The sequence below is a fragment of the Saimiri boliviensis genome, chromosome 1 (assembly GCF_048565385.1).
Source record: "Saimiri boliviensis isolate mSaiBol1 chromosome 1, mSaiBol1.pri, whole genome shotgun sequence".
Lineage (NCBI taxonomy): Eukaryota > Metazoa > Chordata > Mammalia > Primates > Cebidae > Saimiri > Saimiri boliviensis.
Genome location: NC_133449.1, coordinates 24189286 through 24211434, shown reverse-complemented (window position 1 = coordinate 24211434; position 22149 = coordinate 24189286). Strand labels below are relative to the sequence as shown.

General features: G+C 35.8%; 1 protein-coding gene across 5 annotated transcripts in view; it reads right to left on the bottom strand.

Annotated features, from left to right (window-relative positions):
* Positions 1-22149, bottom strand: part of NCOA1 (nuclear receptor coactivator 1) — a 139683-nt gene that overhangs the window by 62159 nt on the left and 55375 nt on the right. For all 5 annotated transcript variants that reach the window (XM_010345776.2, XM_010345777.3, XM_010345778.2 and 2 more), the window contains exons 6-10: positions 17753-17932; positions 16337-16432; positions 11532-11672; positions 4177-4324; positions 1568-2888 (exon numbers count right to left, since the gene is read on the bottom strand). In XM_010345776.2, the coding sequence (XP_010344078.1) occupies positions 1568-2888; positions 4177-4324; positions 11532-11672; positions 16337-16432; positions 17753-17932 (1886 nt within the window). The remainder of the gene's footprint in view (positions 1-1567; positions 2889-4176; positions 4325-11531; positions 11673-16336; positions 16433-17752; positions 17933-22149) is intronic.

The following is a 22149-nucleotide window of genomic DNA, read 5'->3' as shown; positions in this document are numbered from 1 at the left end:
AAGAAAATGCAAATTAAAATACCTGACAATATCTAAAAATCTAAAATATTGATAATATCATGTGTTAATAAGGACTTGGAACAACTAGAAAAAATATTCATATACTAGGAAAACTGGCATTATCTGCTGAAAAAGAACATATGCATATCTTATGATCCTGTAGTTCTACTCCTAGGAATCAACTGAACAGAAATATATGCAAATGTGCACAAAACAGATGCACAAACTGTAGACAATGGCATTATCTTATAAACATTTTTCCTTTTAAAGAGTGAGATTTTTAACATACTTATTATTTAATGCTGTTTTCTGCTTTAAAAAACATTAGTTTCACTGTACCAAGAAACATGAGATAGCCTTATCCTCAAAGAACACACTACGTAAAAAAACCAGTCAAAATAGTGTTTCTACAAATAGTAAACAGAGACCATATGAAGCACTACAAGAGGACAGGGGCAGGAAATGTCTAATTAGGGATACTTGGGGAAGGTTTTATACAGATATTATTTGAATTGGTTTGTGAAGGATAAGTAGAATTTCAGTGGGCACGGAAAGAAGAACAAGGCAGAAGATGCTTAGAAGAGACATGGCTTATTCTAGGAATGACAAGGACTTCCATCTGCCTAGAATACAGTATGCCTAAGGGAAGAGAGTAATTCTTGTGAGATGAGAGCAGAAAACTAAGCTGATTCAAGAAACCGAAGGACCTATGCATACTAAGTGTGATTTGTGTTTTAGAATGGAGTCTTATGGATAAACTGCTTTGTATATACATTGTTAGCTGATTAATGAATGTCTGTATTCTTTCTCTAAATAATGTGAAAGCTCCTAGGAAGAGCCATATATATATATATATATATTTTTTTTTTTTCTTCTATATTCCTTCAGAGTCCATAAGCAATCATACAATAAATGAAGGTACCTGTTTACTTTTACATCACTTTTGCCCCATTCTAAACATAGATGTTTCTAATCCATAACAACTTATGGAAAGGTTTGTCTTTATTTATTTCTGCTTCAGGGGATGTTATGTAAGGACAATATTTTATTACCCAGAATATTTGAGTCCCTATTTTCTGATGGCTGAGGGTGGTCAGAATCAAATGAAAAGGAAAACAGCTTTAGGAAATGCTTCAAAGGAAATAAAAAACAAGCCAGACTAGGTAACCTTGTCCACCTCCTTCCATTTCTCTCCCACTTCATTTACATAAGAGGTTCCCAAACTTAGGTTTGGTACCACATTTTATTCCTAGAGAGTTAGATTCAATAGGTAGGGCTGGGAGGAAGGAGTGGAGAAGGTATTTTTTTAAATGTCTAAAGATGTGAACTCTGATTTTATAGAGAAAGAAGAATCCACTTTGTAGAATTCTGCATTAAAACCGTAGCCTTCTGAAGTTTTAAAGAAAAATTTTGAGGGCATCCTGTGATCAATTATTCATACTAACCTCTTAATATAAGCCCAATGGATAGAACATAGCATGAATTCATATCTGGTCTACAGATGGAATAGAATAAATAAAAAATAATTACTAGGAATGACCGTTCTATGAAATAAGCAGTTACTCACCTGGCTCTGGGCCTCCAGTTTTATTTCCTCAGGAGGAGGTTTGGTCATTGGGGTTGGGTTTGTATTACAAGGATCCATCTGTTCTTTCTTTTCCACTTTCACCTTTACATCATCCAGGCTCAGGTTTGGAGTTGATCTTAAATCTTTCTCATCTTTATCTAAAAGATAGCGTAGGAGCTGATGGTCTTTTGATTCTTTTTTCTTTGAAGCATCCAGTTCTAGTTTTATACTGGAGTTCCCTTGTACCTGTCCAGTCACTGACACAGAAGTAGATGCACTGTCCTTCTTATCAGGCTCGACAGACAAAGTGGTGATATCTGAGGGGCTACCCTCCTGTAAGAGTCGGTGCAGAATTTTATGCCGCTCTGTCAATGAGCTATGAGAGGAGGGGCAAGAACCTCCTGAAGAGTTAGCAGAGGCAGAATTGGAAGTACCTGTGCAAGACAGGACATCTTTGCAGCTTGTGTCTATATCAGCATGCCGTAACTGCTGTTCGGCAGTTGTTGTCAAAAGCTGCACTAGTTTGTGACTGGTTTGAGAGTACTTATTGTCTCCATCTGAGAGTCTGTCACTGTTATGCAGAAGCCCTGAATCCAGAGGTTTGCCATCACTAGAGCTGTTGTCAGATTGAATCATTTCATTTAAAATGGATGCAATCTCTTTGTTATCTTTGGACTCAGCTTTCGCTGGTTGTATATTTAATCTGCTAGGTGAATTCTGTGAGCTCATCTGCCTGAGGACTGGAGAACTGGCAGAGAAGCCAACGGAGTTATTGGGTCCTTCATTCATACCCTGTAAAGATGTTACTGGGATATTTGAATAAGATCGGTTATTATTATTACAGGCACTACTTGTCATGCCAACAGGAGAGCTTAATGTTGAAATATTAGGAGGAAAGGAATTGTTTGGCATCCTGGGCCTTGTTGCCAATCCAGAAGTAACCTGTCTCCTTGGAGACATGAACTGTGCTAGGGATATTCCTGTACCTTCCATAGGAGAATTATTGAGGTTTAAAGAGGGATTACTGCTCTGTGAACTGGCCTGTCCTTGGTTTAAGGCAACATTGGCTACAATCTGACTTCCAGGTGAGCATCCAAAACTTCCTTGGCTGTTGCTAGAGTTACTATGACTGCTGCTATGAAGGTCTGAACTCTGCTGACGGTTTATTCTGGTGGATACCATGTTGCTGTTGGATGGTGGCAATGCGGATGAACGAGCCACACCATGAGCTGGAGAGATATTAGGATTGACCGAGGGGTTTACTCGGGGAATTGACATTCCAGAATTAGTGTCATCTTGAGGAGAAAGCCCACTGTGTTCCCTGGGGGAAAAAAGAAATTATTATTCAAACATCTTCATTTGTTTCTATTAAAATATTTTTATGACGCATATTCTAAAACAAGACCATTGATTTCATACTATGCAAGCTATCAAGTAAAGAGCTTCTGTATCATCTTAAATTAAGAAAAACTGCAAAATATTAGCACCACTTAATAAGAAATAAGGCTTATCAACTCTTACACTTGATAATGGTCTCAGTTACATGTAAAATAAATTTTTCTTGGTTTTGGAAAAAATCCAATATATGTTAATTTAAACACTTCTAAACTTAATATACACAATTAACATTATAATAGTATTTTTGGTTGAAAAAGAAATTTCCCACACCTCTGTTTATAAAGTACTTATTTATGACTCCTGTTACAGCTTTTAAGTATTTGAACTCCAAAGAGGAAGACTGGGTAAGGAAAATACTGTGTCACTGATGTAAAATTAAAAAGGGTGATATGCAGACATAGCAGATGTTTTGAAAGAGAAATCACAATATGGAAAAAAGAACTGTGCTAATTCCACTCACAAGCATAATTTAAACTAAAAGTAGAGAAAAACCAGAATACTGAATTCAGGTTTTCAGTGAGTTCTTTACTCAAATTCATAATTATGACAACAGATTTGTGACTGGCATTACCATGTTCCAATAAGCAAATACATTAGATGAGAAAAAGATGAAGTGAGGGGAAATGTCTTTGCTTTTAATGCTACATTTTAACCATTGTAAATGTAGGATTTTGAATAAATCACAGGATAAAAGAACAGTTTCATGAATTTGCCATATATCAGTGTAAAACATACTTGGGGGGGGAACAAATTAGAGGTAATGGCATTCAAAAATCTCAAGTTGATGGTTTAATGATTTGTAATTTCTGTGAGAAATTGTCAGCTTGAACTCAGGAGCCACCAAGTATGCCCTGATGAAAATAAAGCACTTTCAAAACTAAAAATAACAATAACAATGTTAACCAACTTTGAAATCTCTTAAAAGATTCACATATGGAATGTTGTAAATTTTTAGCCATCTTTTTGGTTTTACCCTCTAAAAAGCGTATTTTCAGACTCAGTTTTCCTACCTCCTTTTATGAACAACAAAGCTATTACATGATAAGACTATAAAACTCAATATGGATATATTAATTATATGTACTCATCACACTAGTTTTGTGCCTAATTTAGAATTTCTGCTTTCTAGCCATCAAGAATATAAAAAATATCCCTAAGAAGAGATATGTGAACTGGCTTATTTCAAATGAAACTCTCCAAATAAGTAGTACCTGTCGATGATATGAATTCCCATGATGAAAGGTTGCATATCTGGACTTTGAGGGTAGCAAAGTTTACACTTGGTGTGGGCGCTAAGCATTGTCCCATCATTCAATATGAATCTATAGGAGGGGCTGGAGGCAGTGCCACGGGTCATCACTGTTTCAAACAAAAGAGAAACCTAGTTAAAATTCTGATACTTATACACTGGCTTTAAAGTCACCAGGCTTTATTTATTTCTACTTAGAACCTCACTTTAGATGCCCTCCCAACTGCTGCCTGCTTAGACTCAGAATAAAAAGTAGTTCAGACAAAGCAGATATGAGGAGGAAAGATGATTCCAGTTGAAATATACCACTAGATGACAGGTTTTAATTTAGTCATACTTGAATGGGTGTCTCCTCACAGAAGTTATGATTATGAGGAAATCCCAAATCTGGGAAATATCGTCTTTTTTTTTTTCTTCTGACAGAGAGTCTCGCTCTGTTGCCACGCTGCAGTGCAGTGGTGCGATCTCAGCTCACTGCAACCTCTGCCTCCCAAGTTCAAGCAATTCTCCTGCCTCAGCCTTCGAAGTAGCTGGGACTACAGGTGCCCACCACCATGGCTAATTTTTGTATTTTTAGTAGAGGCAGGGTTTCACCATGTTGGCCAGGCTGGTCTCAAACTCCTGACCTCAAACGATCCATCCACCTTGGCTTCCCAAAGTGCTGTGATTACAGGCATAAGCCACCGCACCTGGCCCAACCTTAATCTTTCTCTATACTTGGGGCAGCTCTTCAAATTTATGAAATCTCCATTAAAAATACCAAATATATATTTCTCCCCTCTTACTCTCAGTATTATCTTAAACAAGTTTTGTTTTCTCTTTTGCTGGATGATTTTTTAATAACAGCTCTACTAAGATGTAACTCACATACCATAAAATTTACTAAGTTTTTTTTTTTTTTTTTTTTTTGAGACGGAGTTTCGCTCTTGTTACCCAGGCTGGAGTGCAATGGTGCGATCTCGGCTCACCACAACCTCCGCCTCCTGGGTTCAGGCAATTCTCCTGCCTCAGCCTCCTAAGTAGCTGGGATTATAGGCACGCGCCACCACGCCCAGCTAATTTTTTGTATTTTTAGTAGAGACGGGGTTTCACCATGTTGACCAGGTTGGTCTCGATCTCTCGACCTTGTGATTCACCCGCCTCGGCCTCCCAAAGTGCTGGGATTACAGGCTTGAGCCACTGCGCCCGGCGCAAAATTTACTAAGTTTTGATCAGCTTACAGATTTCCTTAACTAATATTCAAATTTAATTTTTTCACTCAGGAATGTGAATCACTAAGGTCTCATTTGATAAATTATTAGATTTATAAATATGTATAAAATCTGTGTACTATTTTTAAGGTCTGAATTTTTAAAGTTTAGTAAGCAAATTAAGATAAAGCCAATGGTAATTAGTATAAGGAACAAAAACTAAGTTAAGGTGTTCAAGTCATTTATAAGCAGCATAATTTACTTTTGTCTTAAGGCTTTACTAACAGCAGAAAAAATTCTAACCATATAGGTATTTATTAAATATGTAAAGGCGATGCCAGACTATTACGTAATAAAACATCACTGCTGTTTTAATAACACCATATAATTCTATTTTAAGAAAGAGTGAGTACTACCACAAATGACTGTTATAATTCAGCCTGTGATAAATGTTAGTCCAATTTTTCAAAAACATTTCAGAGGAGGCTTTGACTACATTTTAAAGGACATGTGAAAGAGGCTTAAAATTACCAATTAATAAATAATTTTTGAAGTTACATGTTACTTGAAGTAAACAAAACACGTTCTTATTGTCCTGTGTATACAGTACCAACTGAAAAAGGTACAGTTTGTTATAAATCTATACCATAATATCTAAGTACCAAAACCAGAATATAAATTTAATTAAAAGGATAAGACTTACATCTGACAATCATATTCTTTACCCATCTGGCAATTTCGGCTAAATCACTGGCATAGTTACTAAATATAATGTATCTAAACTAGGAGAAATTCCTGAATTTGGGGAATCCTATTAATTTAATACAAGAAAATTACCACACTTTATGTTTTGAAATCAGATTATTTGTTTTGGATGAGAATGCATGGACTAAGACAGTATTTTACAATTCATTCAGCCATTCTTAGAAATGAGAAAAAGGCAATATTTAATATGGTAAAATTTCAATCAATTAGAATTCAGCAAGACTCCAGTTAACTAAAATTCTGGTGCTTAATTGTTCAGATGAAGAGGTAAAAGGAAGGCAGCATAAATCAACGAAAAGAGTAAGAGTGTAGGAGTCACATTCAGGCTTGACCTTTCACTGTCATTTATAAGTTTAAGACTTAACGCAAATTAACCTTCACCCATCTCACTCTACTCATTACTAAAATTGAAGCCAATAACAATGTAAGATAATATCTAGCATGAAGCCTAGAATGGAGTACATAGCAGGTATTACAATGAATATTTCCTCAATAAACATCAAAGGGAAAAAAAACCAAGAAATATGCAGCTTCCGAAGTACTTATGTTCTGAGTCATACACACAGTTAATCCCTAGACACCATTTATGGCAACAGCTAACCCTGTATAACAATCACTAATACTTTGAATTAAGAGATGAGTAAGGTAGCCACGGCTCTTCACAGAGATGGTTCAATAAACATTTGCTCTACACAACAAATTTTCCTTTAAGTGGGTTTCAAGGTTTAGTTTTGGAATCTCATTTTGATTATAGGTCTTGGCCTAGTTTTCTGACCTAATTTTGTCATCTTTACAGCTAGTATTTTAATCTCTGATTCCTGTGTCCATTTCTAAACTTTCTGGAACACTTAGTGGGGACAGATACTATTGAAGGACTGTTATTGACTCCTCGGAATCCTTCCAAAGAACGTTTAACATGACAGGGGCTTTTGCTTTTTGTTTTTTTCCCCTAGAATAGGCCTCAACAGAGCTACAAAGTAAAGGATTCATTAAATTTTTCCCTGGTTACAGCAGCTGTAGAAGCAAAGCTTTTTGGGTTTTTGACCGCTCCCAATTTGGTGCTGAGATAACCTCAAACAAGCATGCCTTACTGATATTAACAGGTGTAAAATGTGTGGCAGGGTACTATGGGTCAATGCTGGTAGAAATTTATTTTTCTTTGTGGTAGTCACCTAAATATATGCAAAAAAAAATTACAAAATTGTTAATAGGTACAGAAAAAAAATTACCTCTAGTTATTTTAAAATTTTTAATCACCAATGAGTAAACTCTATTTATTATATCAAAATCACTATAAGAGGACAGTAAACTCATATTTCAAATATTTTTAATAAAGTTTGACATAAAAAGATTTTCAGTTAATTGTTACATGGACCGTGGACTTAACCACATTACACAAGTCTCAAAGAACATTCTAATTAATCATTAATATGGGTACTTTATGTTTTATAGCAAGGCTTCCAAACTTAATACCATAAACCTCTTCCAGTTTTTTCGAGACAGGGTCTCACTCTGTCACCCAGGTTGGAGTGTAGTGGCGCGATCTCAGCTAACTGCAACCTCCACCTCCCGGGTTCAAGTGATTCTCCTACCTCAGACTCCTGAGTAGCTGGGAATACTGGCGTGTGCCACCATGCTCGGCTAATTTTTGTATTTTTAGTAGAGACAGGGTTTTGTCATGTTGGCCAGGCTGGTCTCGAGCTCCTATCCTCAATGATCCTCCCACCTCAGCCTCTCAAAAAGCTGGGATTACTACAGGCATGAGCCACCATGCCCGGCCTTAACTATATTTTTTAAAAGATGAAAACAGCTTTATTTTAATATGAAGTTAATAGAGAGGTGAACAAAGAGTAGGTACAGTAATTTGTAATTCTACCATGCAGAGGTAACTGTTAAAATTTTGTTAATTTTCTAGAATTGGATAAATAGAAAGATGTCTAAACGATCATATTATATATGCTGTGCTCTCTTGGTCTACCTTTTTTCTGGGGAGGGTGGAGGGCAGTGTCTCACTGTGTCACCCAGCCTGGAGTGCAGTGGCACGATGAAGGCTAACTGAAGTCTTGACTTCTTGGGCTCAAGCAATGCTCCCACCTCAGCCTCCTGACTAGCTGGAACCATAGCTGTATGCCACCAAGCCTGGCTAACTTTTGTATTTTTATTTTTTGTAGAGATGAGGTTTTGCCATGTTGCCCAGACTGGTCTTGAGTTTCTGGGCTCAAGCAATCTGCCTGTCTCGGCCTCCCACGGGCTGAGATTCCAGGCTACTGTGCCCAGCTACCTACTTTTTTAATATAACAATATGTCAGGGATATTTCAAAGACAAGAAAAGATGATGTATTATATCATTATATATATGTAAACATAACTTTCATACAACTAGTTTCTAAGTTGTATAACCCGACATTTCCCACTGTATAGCACACCTAACTGCTGATAGATGTGCTCCAGAGAAAAGTACTCTGCGGCAAAAAAAAAAAGTCTCAGTAACAACATGTTTTATTGTGGAACTTCTCAGAAACTTAGGTACCTTACATATATCTTATAAATCCACTAAAGTGGGATTAAGCATAAAACATAATTAATAGTTATTAATAGTTTGTGGAATCTAGGTTCATATTTTACAAACTTCTCTGTAAGTAAACATCTTAGACTACAGACTCTGATTCAGTAGTCTGGGGTGGGGTCCAGAAATCTAGTTTAACAACTGCCCTAGATGAATCTATCTTATCAGGGACCTTGGGAAGCACTATAACCTAGATTAAAGTAATAGTTTTGAATTGAACAGAACCTGAGAACTTTTTCTAAACTATGCATACTTGCATGGATCTTCTCCTAGTTTAAAAAGTTCCTCAAGTGATCCTGATACCCGTATTTCCCTCCAATCTCAATATAAAACCATTGCTTTAATCTAATTCATGCTGGATAGTTCTCAAATATTCTTTGACCAAAATGTGTTTTCAAACTTGATTCTGGAAAACAGCAAACTCCCTTTGACAGCACTTTATGAGTTGACTCTGTCAAAAGCAGCTAACAAACAAAACTGAAACTAGAAATTTTAATGCATATTAGGATTTTAGACTAGTTGCTGCCTTCAAAGAGTAAGTTAATGGGCAGGAAAAATCACAACAGATGGAGGACAAACTTTTCCTGCCTAACTATCAATCACTGTAAAGTTCTACACAAAATCAAGAATATGGTGCATAATTTGTCTCACTCTTTTTATACTGTCCCTAAGTGAAAAGGCAGCAAGAAAACTGCAAATGCAAATTACACCCCTCTCCAATCTTAATGGACCAATGGTTGTCAAACTTAAGCATTATCTTTAAGGTTTGTTAAGATATCTGGGCGGGTGTTCATCTGATATTTTAATTCAGCAGGTCAATATCTTTAACACGTGATTCTCATGAAAGTGCTTCATTGACCACATTTCTGATATCTGGCTAGATACTGCTGAACAGAAAATATCAGAGAAAGCTGTGCTCAATCCAAGAAACTTGTTTGTCAGGTTGTTTAGAATCTCCAAAACACTGAAGTCAGTCATGTGAACTCTGGATAATACAAGAACAATACAAGTTATTTCTATTGAGGATTTTTTTTTTTCCCTAAAAAAAGCAGACTGAGGGAACATTAAAAAATGACTAATGGGGAAGGGGTATTGGATTATACTTATAATTATTTAAATTTTACTCTAAATTATTTCAGTTTATATATTAATGACAAACTAATTACTTGTTATACTTTAATCAATCTATTTTATGGGGAATACTGTTGAAGGTTTAGAAATCTTCAATTGTGGCCTACTCGCATCTATGGGGAGCCTAGTAGTTTAGATAATGAGACAGTAAGCTAGATCTGCTTTGACTTGGTGAAAATAAGTTACAGGCAAATAAGTCTTTTAAATGAAGCCTTGGAAGGCCCAACTTAAAGTTAAGGCAAAAATCAGAAGTATCATATATTTGAGAACTTTAGGCAATGAGTGGAGACAGCGCTCTGAGTCCCAAATCTATGCAAAAGTCAAGCGTCACTCTTGGTAGAGGAAGTCACAAAGTTCACATCCAGTGGATGGCATTAGTAACTTATTGTAATGGTTTTCCAAACCTGGCTGCCCTTTCGGAGTGCCTGGGAAACTTTTTAAAAAATTCTGGGCTCTACCCAGTGAGATACAATCTTAGGGGGTGGTATAAGTCTAGTAAAGAGGCCGCTAGAGAACTATCAGTATGTACGAAGCTGTTCCAGCAATACCCAGATTGTGATATTTATATAGATAGCTTCCTCGAAAAAGAAAAAAATCAAACTACTTCCTCTGCATATCACTAGGAAGCAGTTGATCTAAAATGTAACGAATGGAAAATCATCTGTAAACTTAGGAAATCTAACGTTACGGGAAAAATGTTAAAGTTAAGAATGATGAAATAATGAAAAATATTTTTTAATTGTTTTTCAGGAATAGCCATACAAAGAGATTCTTACAAAAGAAACTATTTAGAGATTAGAGACCAGATTTCACGGGAAGGAGAATGCTAGGCTACCATAATTAAATGACAATGTTTTTAAAGTTTATCAAAACCCTTTAATTCTGAACTTCCATAAACTTTCTGGCGTTAATTCTTAAATAACTTTTCCTACCTTTCTTGTAGTTCTGTTAAGTTTCTTGAGGGCAGGGAATATGCATATCTTATAATCCCATGATGCTAAGACCCAGCAGCTATGCCATAATTAATAATTTCATAGGATATATTTTTTGACTTGAAATTTCAACCAGAGTCAGGAGATACAGGTGTTGCAACAGTCATGAAGTAAACACGCATGATACTGATCTCTGTGTTATCCAGAAGACCTCTGACATACTTGTTCTTCTGGGAATGCTCTTTAAGAGCCAAACAAAACATTACTTCTTCTCTGAATTCATCCTTAATTCTTCAAGTCAGAATTAATTTTTTTCTTCTTTGATTATGGTTCTATCATATCCCACATCACACTGATCTTTAGGGTTGTCATAGACCTTCCTACTGTGTTATAAGGTCTTTAAGGGCAAAACCTTGTTTCTTAGTCATCACTGTATCCCTGGCACCTTATTTAGTGTTCTGTGTATGTTGGGAACTTGATATATGCCTGCTGAATGAATGAATGAATGAATGAGTGACCACCACACAACATCCTGTTCTTTAGAATGTGTATCCCAAATTTCAGGATCCACTCATGAATTACTTTGCTTACCCATTTCTTCCTTTCCTAAAACTGATTATTACAAAAACTATAATTTGGAGAAAATACTTGTCAAGCCATAAGTTCTATATAAACTATTCAAATATCAGTAAAGATAAAGGTTAATGAAAATAATTGAGAGAGAAAACTATACCTTCTTGGAACAGTTGTCTGGCATAAGATGGCTCTCTGCCCTGAGGTTGGAAAAAAGCGTAAATGCACTTCCTCACTAAATCTTCCCAGCCAGTTCTGCCAGCAGCTCTCAGGGAACTAGTATCAATAGAGATGATTTTACCTGTACAAAAAATAAAAGTTTACACTTATAACACCCCCTTTATGTAAATCATCCATGTTTCAAAACTAACAACAGCGTCTGAGAAATATTCCTTCTTTCCAAATACTCAATAAACAAAAATATTTTAAAAAGCACCATTAATTTTTATTACATATAGTTATGAAGTATGTTATTGACATAAAAAATTGTTTTGGTCTTGGAATGTGTTACGTCCTGGTATGTCATATTCTAAAATTTGATTCTAGTCAAGGATTAAAGTCATATCATATTGACCTGAAACTACTGAGACTAATGCAGTTCAAACTCCTCTGGCTTGGTCTGTGGATTCTGTTCTCTGTATACTGATAACTGATTGGATAGAAGAGATAAAGATGAAGTATACTGTTTAGTTTAAATTAATTTGTAATTACTAAGTAAAGAGAATATAAGAAGCAGGCCTTTTCCTTTCTACCCTTTGCTGGGCTGTATTTATAGGCAATACTGTATTTAAGATTAAACAAAGACTGAAGGCAAAAAAAGTTGAATCAGAAAACGATAATTGAGAACGTTAAGATTTGCTAGGCAGTATGCACATGGAACATACGCTGTATAAAATTTAGTGATTTGCCTTTGTTATCATATTTGAACAAATTTCCTAAATGGCTTGAGAGAATTCAGGTCAGTTACTTCTCAGTTAGCAGAGGGCCAATTAATCCAGTGCGTGAATATTCAGACCTGTTTTATTACGTTTATGCAATCTTACAGTCACACAAAATAAATGATATGTATTTATAATATAGATCTATATATAAAGAATTATATTAATGAGATAAAAATCTGCAAACCCACCACTCAGCTTCAGAACTTGGCGTTACCAATATTGCTCCATCACATGTGCACTCCTCCCTTCTCACCATCCCCATCTTTAAATTCTCCTGTGAATGGGCATCTAGACTGTTACAGTTTTTTGCCATTACAGCCAGCACTGCTATGAACATCTTTCATATGTTGCATAGTACATGGATGTGAGAACTTCTCTAGGGTACATATGTAGGAACAGAATTGTTAGACTGTAGGTTATGGAATGTTCAACTTTATAATATTAATTTTAAACTGTTTTCCTGAAACTTGTACCACTCTATGCTTCCACCAGCAATGTATAAGAGTTAGCGTTAATCTAACATCCTTTCCATCACTTACGTTGTCAGGATTCTTTACGTTTTCAAATTAGTAGGTGGAAAACGGTATCTCATTGTGGTCTAAATTTTTATTTCCCCAATTATTAGAGTTCACTGCTAATGTTTTCTCTTCTACGAATGCCTGATTAAATATTTTCCCCATCTTCCTCTTCTTCACACAATCAACTCAAATCTATCATATTACTTGTGCCTTCTCACTGAACTAATCCCCTCTTTATATATTTCATTTGGTTTGCTTAGAAATAAAATATTCATTAGACCTCTTTAACTTAGGGTCTTGAATCTGATGTACCCAGTCCTACTTAATCAGGTTATCACTCTATCACCCAAGTCTTGGCATAAATGTGGAAAGAAAATAAACTGAAACTCAAATAAGGGAATTTTGTCATTTAAGAACAGTCTGGGGAAAGCCTGGTGAACACTGTAAGTGAAACTATAAAAGATTTTAGATTTTTAAGAATTTTAATTGTTCAACCCTTGTTTCTTATCATGTCAGAGATAAAAAGTTGGTTATAGCAGGGATTCCACTGCTACATAATCTTCCTATACAATAATGTTCCTCACAGGCAGTGACTAAGGGAGACGTGCGTGTGCACGCGTGCATGCGCTTGTGTTTGTGTGTGTGTGTTCATGTCAGGGTTAGCCCCACGAGACAGCAAGTGAGTTTAGAGTTTGGGGACTGGAGAGAAAGTGGTTGAGTTATCAGCAAGGGTACCAGAGGAGTAATGCAATGACTGTCTTAGTGAAGAATCATGAACAGCTTGAGTTAGAATACCTTGCCTACTACAGGAAAGTTTAACCAACCAACTACCAACCAACCAACCAACAATAAAAAACTCTACTGTTCAACATTTACTAGTAAAAGACTTTTTTTGGCTAGGCGTGGTGGCTCATGCCTGTAATCCCAGTACTTTGAGAGGCCGAGGTGGTTGGATCATGAGGTGAGGAGTTCAAGACCAGCCTGGCCAAGATGGTGAAACCCCATCTCTACGAAAAATACAAAAATTAGCCGGGCATGGTGATGGGTGCCTGTAATCCTAGTTACTCGGGAGGCTGAAGCAGAGAATTGCTTGAACCCAGGAGGCAGAGGTTGCAGTAAGCTGAGATCACACCATTGCACTCCAGCCTGGGTGACAGAACGAGACTCCATCTCAAAAAAAGAAAAAAGACTTTTTTTTTCCTTAAGAGATATGGATCATCCCATGTAGAGTTAAAAAGTAATACAAAAATTTAAGAAATTAAATGTTTAACACTTATTATACCTATTCTTTTTAGCTAAGTCAATTCTATGATTGATAGAATAAACTGTTTTACATTTTAAGTATATTTTATGTTTCCTTGGTATCTTCATACAATAAATGTATACAGTATAGTGATATCCTTTTAGTAATGCTTAGGTATAAAGTAATGTAATATCAAGAAGGAGCTCTACATTAGGGCTTAAAGATGCCCATTCTCAGCAAAGGGCTGTATGGTTTTACAAATCACCAGCTCCTCATTTGTAAAAAATCTAAGCTGGATTCTGTGATCTTTGAAGTCCCCCTGCTCATATATATATATATATATATATATATATATATATGTATAGTTATTTTATTGCCCAGAGGCTTTTTTATTTTACATGATTATATATTTATACATATTATCAGGAATATCTAAAATTTTAACACCTGGGTTCTTAGAAGCAAAACTACCAGGGATAATGTTGTTCCTATAGGGAAATACAGTCCTTAAAACAATCCAATTTAGAATTCAATTTAGAGAAATGTAATATGAGGAAAAGCTGAAACATATTGTTCGTAAATTAGCCTTATAACTTTTAGGCCTCCCTCATGTGTGACATTTTTTCTGTGACCTGACAATAACCCTTTTCAACAGGTTTTCATTCTGCTATCTCACAAAGCCCTTATTTAGTTTCTTTCTATGTTAACCAGTTACTGACAGAAGAGACTAATTTTCCTTTTCAATGGAATCTATTTTTCCTTCATGCAAAATACTTTCAATTTTCAATAATTTTTTTAAAAAATTTAAAAAATTTTAAATAAAAAAATTTTTTTCTTGCACAAACCCACACATGCACCGTAGGTTTATTAAATTTTTCCAGCATTGTTCATGGTAGAGACTAGAAAGGAACAAAATACATGGTAGATTCAAAAGGGAATGAAGAAAGGTATGATAACTGATAATTACTATCCTTAGATGCCCTCTCTCTGTGCTCACTGACATTCTCTTTACCATTTTCTATTATCTGTGCCAATTTATCCATGCTAGCTCTTTAGTAAGAACATTTAGGAGTTTATCATTAAAAACACAAACACAAAGCATACAACATTGGAATATTTAGATTATTTGGACTAAAAAATTAATACATAATGAAATAAGATCTTATAAAAGGTGGTAAAAGTCAAACTGTACATTAAAACTAAACTTTCACAAAGCATAAAATCCAGAAGAAATGATTTTTAAAATCCTAGTCTGCTAGAAACTATACCTCTAGTATTTATCTCTATTTTAAAATTAGAGAGGTAAGTGATATATATGTAACTCTGGTTGTTGTAAGATAAAATCAAATAATATAAGAAAAATATATTTTAAACTATAAAGACCAATAACAATTTGTTCTTGCCGAAAATCAAATCTGAAGTAGGCCTTTAAAAAGAAGGCCTTATTTTTAGGCAGTCTCACTGTTACTCACTTTGAGGCTCTCAGTACTTCTAACTTAACATCTCAGTCTTACTTATCTTTAAGCTTCTGCAGCTTGGGTTCCTCAATTAGGTGTACTCATTCTGCATCAAGACCCTTCCTTGCTGCCCCCCTTCCAAGACACATACTTTAAATAGTGGGCACCACTTTATCCTTTGGGGCCAAGAACTCAGTATCAGCTCCTCAGACAGGCCTTTGCTGACCAGCTAATTTCATATATCCTCCCTTACACCATCTCATAACTTTTCCATAATAAAAAATAACACATTTGTCATTAAATCATTTTTGTTCAACCATACACATCTTGAGAAATAACCCAGTGTCAAGCACTTCTAGGGACTCAATCAGTATGTGCTAAATAAATTTAAAGAAAAAGAATTTAAAAAAACAGAAATAGCCAGATACATTTAAGCATAATAGTAAAACCACCATATTCATATCTATTTTAAATAAATGTATGTATAGTTACATATTTACATATCTATATCTTCTAAATTTCTTTAAACATTTTATTCCATGATTATGAAAAATAATTTATAATCAAATGTAGATATATAAATAGTTATAAAAAGTGTTCTCCCCAGCACTCTGATCATGATAATGATTATATTACAGTACCTAAACTGCATAATCTCAGAGCACCATTTAAAATGTTTTCTGTGTAAGACTAGGGAGCAAAGCCTAAATGTCATAGAACAAAAAGACATTCTGGATATAATTAGTTTTAAGGGCACAGTCACATTATTAATACCTATGGAACATTCTGAACTTTACAATTAGTACCTGTAGTATCTTGCTTGGTCATAAAAGATTCTACACCCGTAATAGCTGGAGGCCGAGGTAATCGTCGTGCAATACAAATCAGACATGACTGGAAATCTGCCCAAAACAAGAAGGGAAATTGAAGGAAAGAGTAGAAAATAGTTTACATCTATCACTTGCTATTAATGATTTTCATAAAAATAATACATGTTACAGGACCTAATATTGGAATCACTCTTTTTTCTTTTTTTAAAAAAATCACCCAGCCCAAAATGTCAAGAATCATTCTTATCTAATAGTATATTAGAAATAAAATTGCTGGTAACCAAAAACTGACAGCTCCAGGTAGACAGTTAGTTGGCATAAACCATTCCTTCCTATTTAATGCTCTTAATAAATACTAGAGGAGACTGATGCATCTCATGTACTTGGATGATAATAACTAGAAGTAGTAGTTTTGGTTAGATACAAGTGGCACAGTGTTTTCTAAAATACAGTTTAGTAGTCAATTTCCTATACTCATCAGTACTTAATGACTACAAAGATTATTCTTATAACCACAGTGCAGATAATTGTATGAGAAAAACAACCTTTAATTCTGAAGCACTATTTTCCTCTTAACAGATGACTTCATGTTTTTAGGATATATAATTTTTTCAAAATCCTATTCCCAAATTTTGTTTTGAGGATGTTATACGCATTATCACACAGCTAAAAATGAACTTGAATCAAATAAGACTTGGCATGTGTATTTTGTAAAAAGTCTCCGGTAGATTGTCACCTGTTTCCTGGTGAGACCTGCAATGTACACAGCTTTTTTGTATCTGATTTCTTGTCTACTACCTTCCCTTGTTCTTACTCCAGTTCTCAATTTGTGATTTTCTAAACTTAGCTCAGTCTAAGTTTACATGGAAAACTCATCCACTGTCACATATTTAACTAATTCCATGTTGACACCATGTTCATATTAGAGCTTCAGTATGTTTCCATCTGTTCATAAGTTTTCTCCTTATAAATTACCTTGTATAGCCTGAAAAATGCCAACTCTATTCTCCAATGTTCCCTACACTCTAAACTTGAAACTTTCTAAAAATCAGAGCTGTTCAACAGTCTGCTGCATCTGGTACATTTCCAACTGGCAGCAGTTAGTTACATCACTTATTTCTAGACAGCAAGTTGGTTTGAATTATTTGACATTTTAGCAGGAATGCCAGCTTAAAACTGAGAATCTGGGGGGCATATTAAAGGAATGATTCTCGATGTTAGTAATTGTTGTTTTTTTAAGTATTAAGAATATATAGCAAATGGAAGAGCTACTCTGATACATATTATAGTAACCAAAAATACTATCTGAAAAAGTCAGTTTATAATTTATTTCCTCTCTTTTCCTTAAAGTCACAGAAGAAATAAACACTTTAAAAAGACGTTTGGCTTTACCTTCTCCATCCTCTTGAATTGATTTTGGCTGTGATACAGTGAAACACTGCATTACTTCATAACGCTGGCAAGCTTCTTGGTTCTCGGTGCCTGGCTCATCTGGAGGGTGAATTAGCATCCTGCAGTTAAAGGTATGGCTATTTCGTCTTGTAGCCTCTTGAGGCCAAGGAACTCCATTTACTGAGGAAGAAAAATTGATTATGTGTCTATGAATAAGGTGATAAACCACAGACTCTGAAGATACAAAAGATATACTTTAAGCCATCTGCTTAATTAGATCCTCAGATGAAAAAACAGACTGACCTCTTCACATCTAACATTATCCTAAGGCAATAGGATACTTATCTCCCTAGCCAATCTAAATGTTTAGCAATTAGAAAACTGTAACATTTCCAAAAAATTACATATGATCTTACCCTCAAATACTATAATCAAAGACAAAAATTAAAACTTATTAGCCATTTTGCTCAGAATTTTATAGCACTTAATTAATGAGTTTTTCAGTTGGTTTTCAGTTATACTTTGGCAATGAAAAAATGATTTAAAACCACAGGTGCATCGATAAATGGGGGTTTTAATTTGGCAATCATGGATTCTTAAGGTTGGCTTTTGCGTGGATGTGTGCCTTTCTGGGAGAGAAGATTTCAATTTTCTCAGAGTCTGTGACTCAAACAAATATTTAGAATGGGCCGGGTGCGGTGGTTCACGCTTGTAATCCCAGCACTTTGGGAGGCCGAGGTGGGTGGATCACAAGGTCAAGAGATCGAGACCATCCTGGCCAACATGGGGAAACCCCATCCCTACTAAAAATACAAAAATTAGCTGGGCGTGGTGGTGTGCACCTGTAGTCCCAGCTACTTGAGAGGCTGAGGCAGGAGAATCACCAGAACCCTGGAGGCACAGGTTACAGATTGTGCCACTGCACTCCAGCATGGCAATAGAGCAAGACTATATCACAAAAAAAAAAAAAGAAAGAAAAAAAGAAAAATATTTAGAATATAAAGCAATCTCAATTTTTCATAACCATTTTTTCATTGTGCTTTAATTTATTTTACTTAACTAGCACAGTTCATATGCTACAATGCCTTGGATATAGTGGATAATCAATATTATTATATAAAAAAATTGCTAAAAAAGAAATGGTACCTGATCCAGTATAGGAAAAATGAATCCAATTGTAGAACAGACATCTATTTCAAGGAAGAACCACTGTGTGGCGGGCATAATTTAACAGTCATAGTGTCATGTTTAACTCATGTGGTCATGAGATGATCAAAGGTTTTTTTTTTTTTTTTTTTTGAGACGGAGTTTCACTCTTGTTACCCAGGCTGGAGTTCAATGGCGCGATCTCGGCTCACCACAACCTCCGCCTCCTGGGTTCAAGCAATTCTCCTGCCTCAGCCTCCTGAGTAGCTGGGATTACAGGCACGCGCCACCATGCCCAGCTAATTTTTTGTATTTTTAGTAGAGACGGGGTTTCACCATGTTGACCAGGATGGTCTCGATCTCTCGACCTCGTGATCCACCCGCCTCGGCCTCCCAAAGTGCTGGGATTACAGGCTTGAGCCACCGCGCCCGGCCTGATCAAAGGGTTTTTAAGGATGCTTTTTTTTTTTCTTTTCTTTTCTTTTCTTTTCAACATGGTGAAACCCCATCTCTACTAAAAATACAAAAATTAGCTTTTTTTGTATTTTTGAGATGGAGTGTAGCTCTGTCAACCAGGCTGGAGTGCAATAGCACGATCTTGGCTTAATGCAACCTCCACCTCCCAGGTTAAAGTGATTCTCCTACCTCAGTCTCCTGAGTAGCTAGGATTACAGGCATACTACCATGTCTGGCTAATTTCTGTATTTTTAGTAGAGATGGGGTTTCACCATGTTGGCCAGGCTGGTCTCAAACTCCTGACCTCATGATCCGCCCATCTCGGTCTCCCAAAGTGCTAGGATTACAGGCATGGGCCACTGTGCCTGGCCAAGGCTGTCTTTTTTTTTTTTTTTACTGTTCCCAAACATTTTCCTTCCTTTTTCCGTCTCATCCTTTATTAAGTGTTAGAAGAAATAATGGAAACAAACCTATACTGGAGAAAGGAGTCTTGGTGCTGCTATTAGCAAGTTCTAAGGTTTGGGTTAATTAATCGTTGATGCTCATTGTCTCATTTTTAAAAATAGAAGAATCCACTACATCTAAAGTTATTTATGCTCTAAAATTTCATAATGAAATATATAAGTTCCTTTGATACTATAATTCAAATATCAGTAGTGATTTTAATAGAAACAATCATTTCAGGTCACCAGTTACAACAAATATATATTACTACTTTCAAAAGGAAACTAAGTTTCCATTCTGTTGAGGGAACAATGTGGAAAATAAAGAGCTATGAATAACATTTTTATATGCATGTCTGGTTTAGTGATATAGGATTTCTGTCTAAGGCCCTCCACTCCACTGGAGCATATATAGGCTAAAAAGTAGAAGGAAAGGGAGGAAAAAAAGAAAAATTAATGTAAAAAGTAGCATGTATATTCATTTTTTAGAGCTCTCTTCTCATGTACTGAATAAATGGATTAAGTTGTCTAATTCTTAGGAAAACACTACAACTAAATAGACCTTATAATAAAAAATGAATTTGTTATCTCAAATAAATACACTACTCAAATAAATCAGAGATGGCACAAACACATGGAAAAATATCCCATGCTCATGCATAGTAAGAATCAATACCATTAAAATGGCCATACTGCCCAAAGCAATTTACAGATTCAATGCTATCCCTATCAAACTACCAATAACATTCTTCACAGAACTAGAAAATACTATTTTAAAATTCATAGGGAACCAAAAAAAGAGCCCAAATAGCCAAGGCAATCCTAAGCAAAAAGAACAAAGCTGGAGGCATCATGTTACCTGACTTCAAACTATATTACAGGGATACAGTAACCAAAACAGCATGGTACTGGTACAAAAATAGGTGCATAGACCAATGAAACAGAATAGAGAGCCTAGAAATAAGGTCACACCCTACAGCCATGTGATTTTTGACAAAGTTGACAAAAACAAGCAATGGGGAAAGGACTCCCTATTCAATAAATGGTGCTGGGATAACTGGATAGCCATATGCAGAAAATTAAAACTGAATATCTTCCTTATACCATATACAAAAATCAACTCAAGATGGATTAAAGACTTAAATGTAAAATCTAAAACTATAAAAATCTTTGGAAGACAACTTAGGCAATACCATTCTGGACACAGGAACAGGCAAAGATTCTACAATAAAGATGCCAAAAGCGATCAAAACAAAAGCAAAAATTCACAACTGGGACCTAATTAAATGTAAGAGCTCCTGCACAGCAAAGGAAACTGTCAAGAAAGTAAACATACAACCTAGAGAATGGGAGAAAATATTTGCAAACCATGCATCTGACAAAGGTCTAATATCCAGTATTTATAAGGAGCTTAAGCAAATTTATAAGGAAAAAACAAACAACCCCATTAAAAAGTGGGCAAAGGACATCAACAGACACTTTACAAAAGAAGACACCATATGGCCCACAAGCGTGTGAAAAAAAGCTCAATTATCACTGATCATTAGGGAAATGCAAATCAAAACCACAATGAGATAGCATCTCACACCAGTCAGAATGGCTATCATTAAAACATCAAAAGATAACAGATGCTGGCAAAGTTGTGGTGAAAAGGGAATGCTTATACACAGTTGGTGGGAGAGTAAGTTAGTTCAACCATTGTGGAAAGCAGTGTGGTGATTCCTCAAAGAGCTAAACAGAACTACCATTTAACCCAGCAATCTCATTACTGGGTTATATACCCAAAGGAATATAAATCATTCTACCATAAAGACACACACAAGTGTATGGTTCATTGCCATGGTATTCACAATGGCAAAGACATGGAGTCAACCTAAATGACCATCAATGGCAGACTGGATATGTACCACATACACTGGTGTATATGTGGTACATATACACCATAGAATACTATACAACCGTAAAAGAATGAGACCATGTCCTTTGCAGGAACATGGATGGAACTGAAGGCCATTATCCTTAGCAAACTAACACAGGAACAGAAAACCAAATACTGCATGTTCTCACTTATAAGTGGGAGCTAAAGGACAGGAATTCATAGACACAAAGACGGGAACAACAGACACTGGAGCCTACTTGAGGGTGGAGGCTGGGAGGAGTAAAAGGATCAGAAAAAACAACTATTGGGTGCTGGCTTAGTACCTTGGTTGATATGGTTTGGCTTGGTGTCGACACTCAAATCTCATCTCAAATTGTAATCCCCACGTGTTGAGGGAGAGACCTGTAATCCACATGTGTTGAGGGAGGGAGGTGACTAGATCATGGGGGTAGTTTCCCCCATGCTGTTCTTGT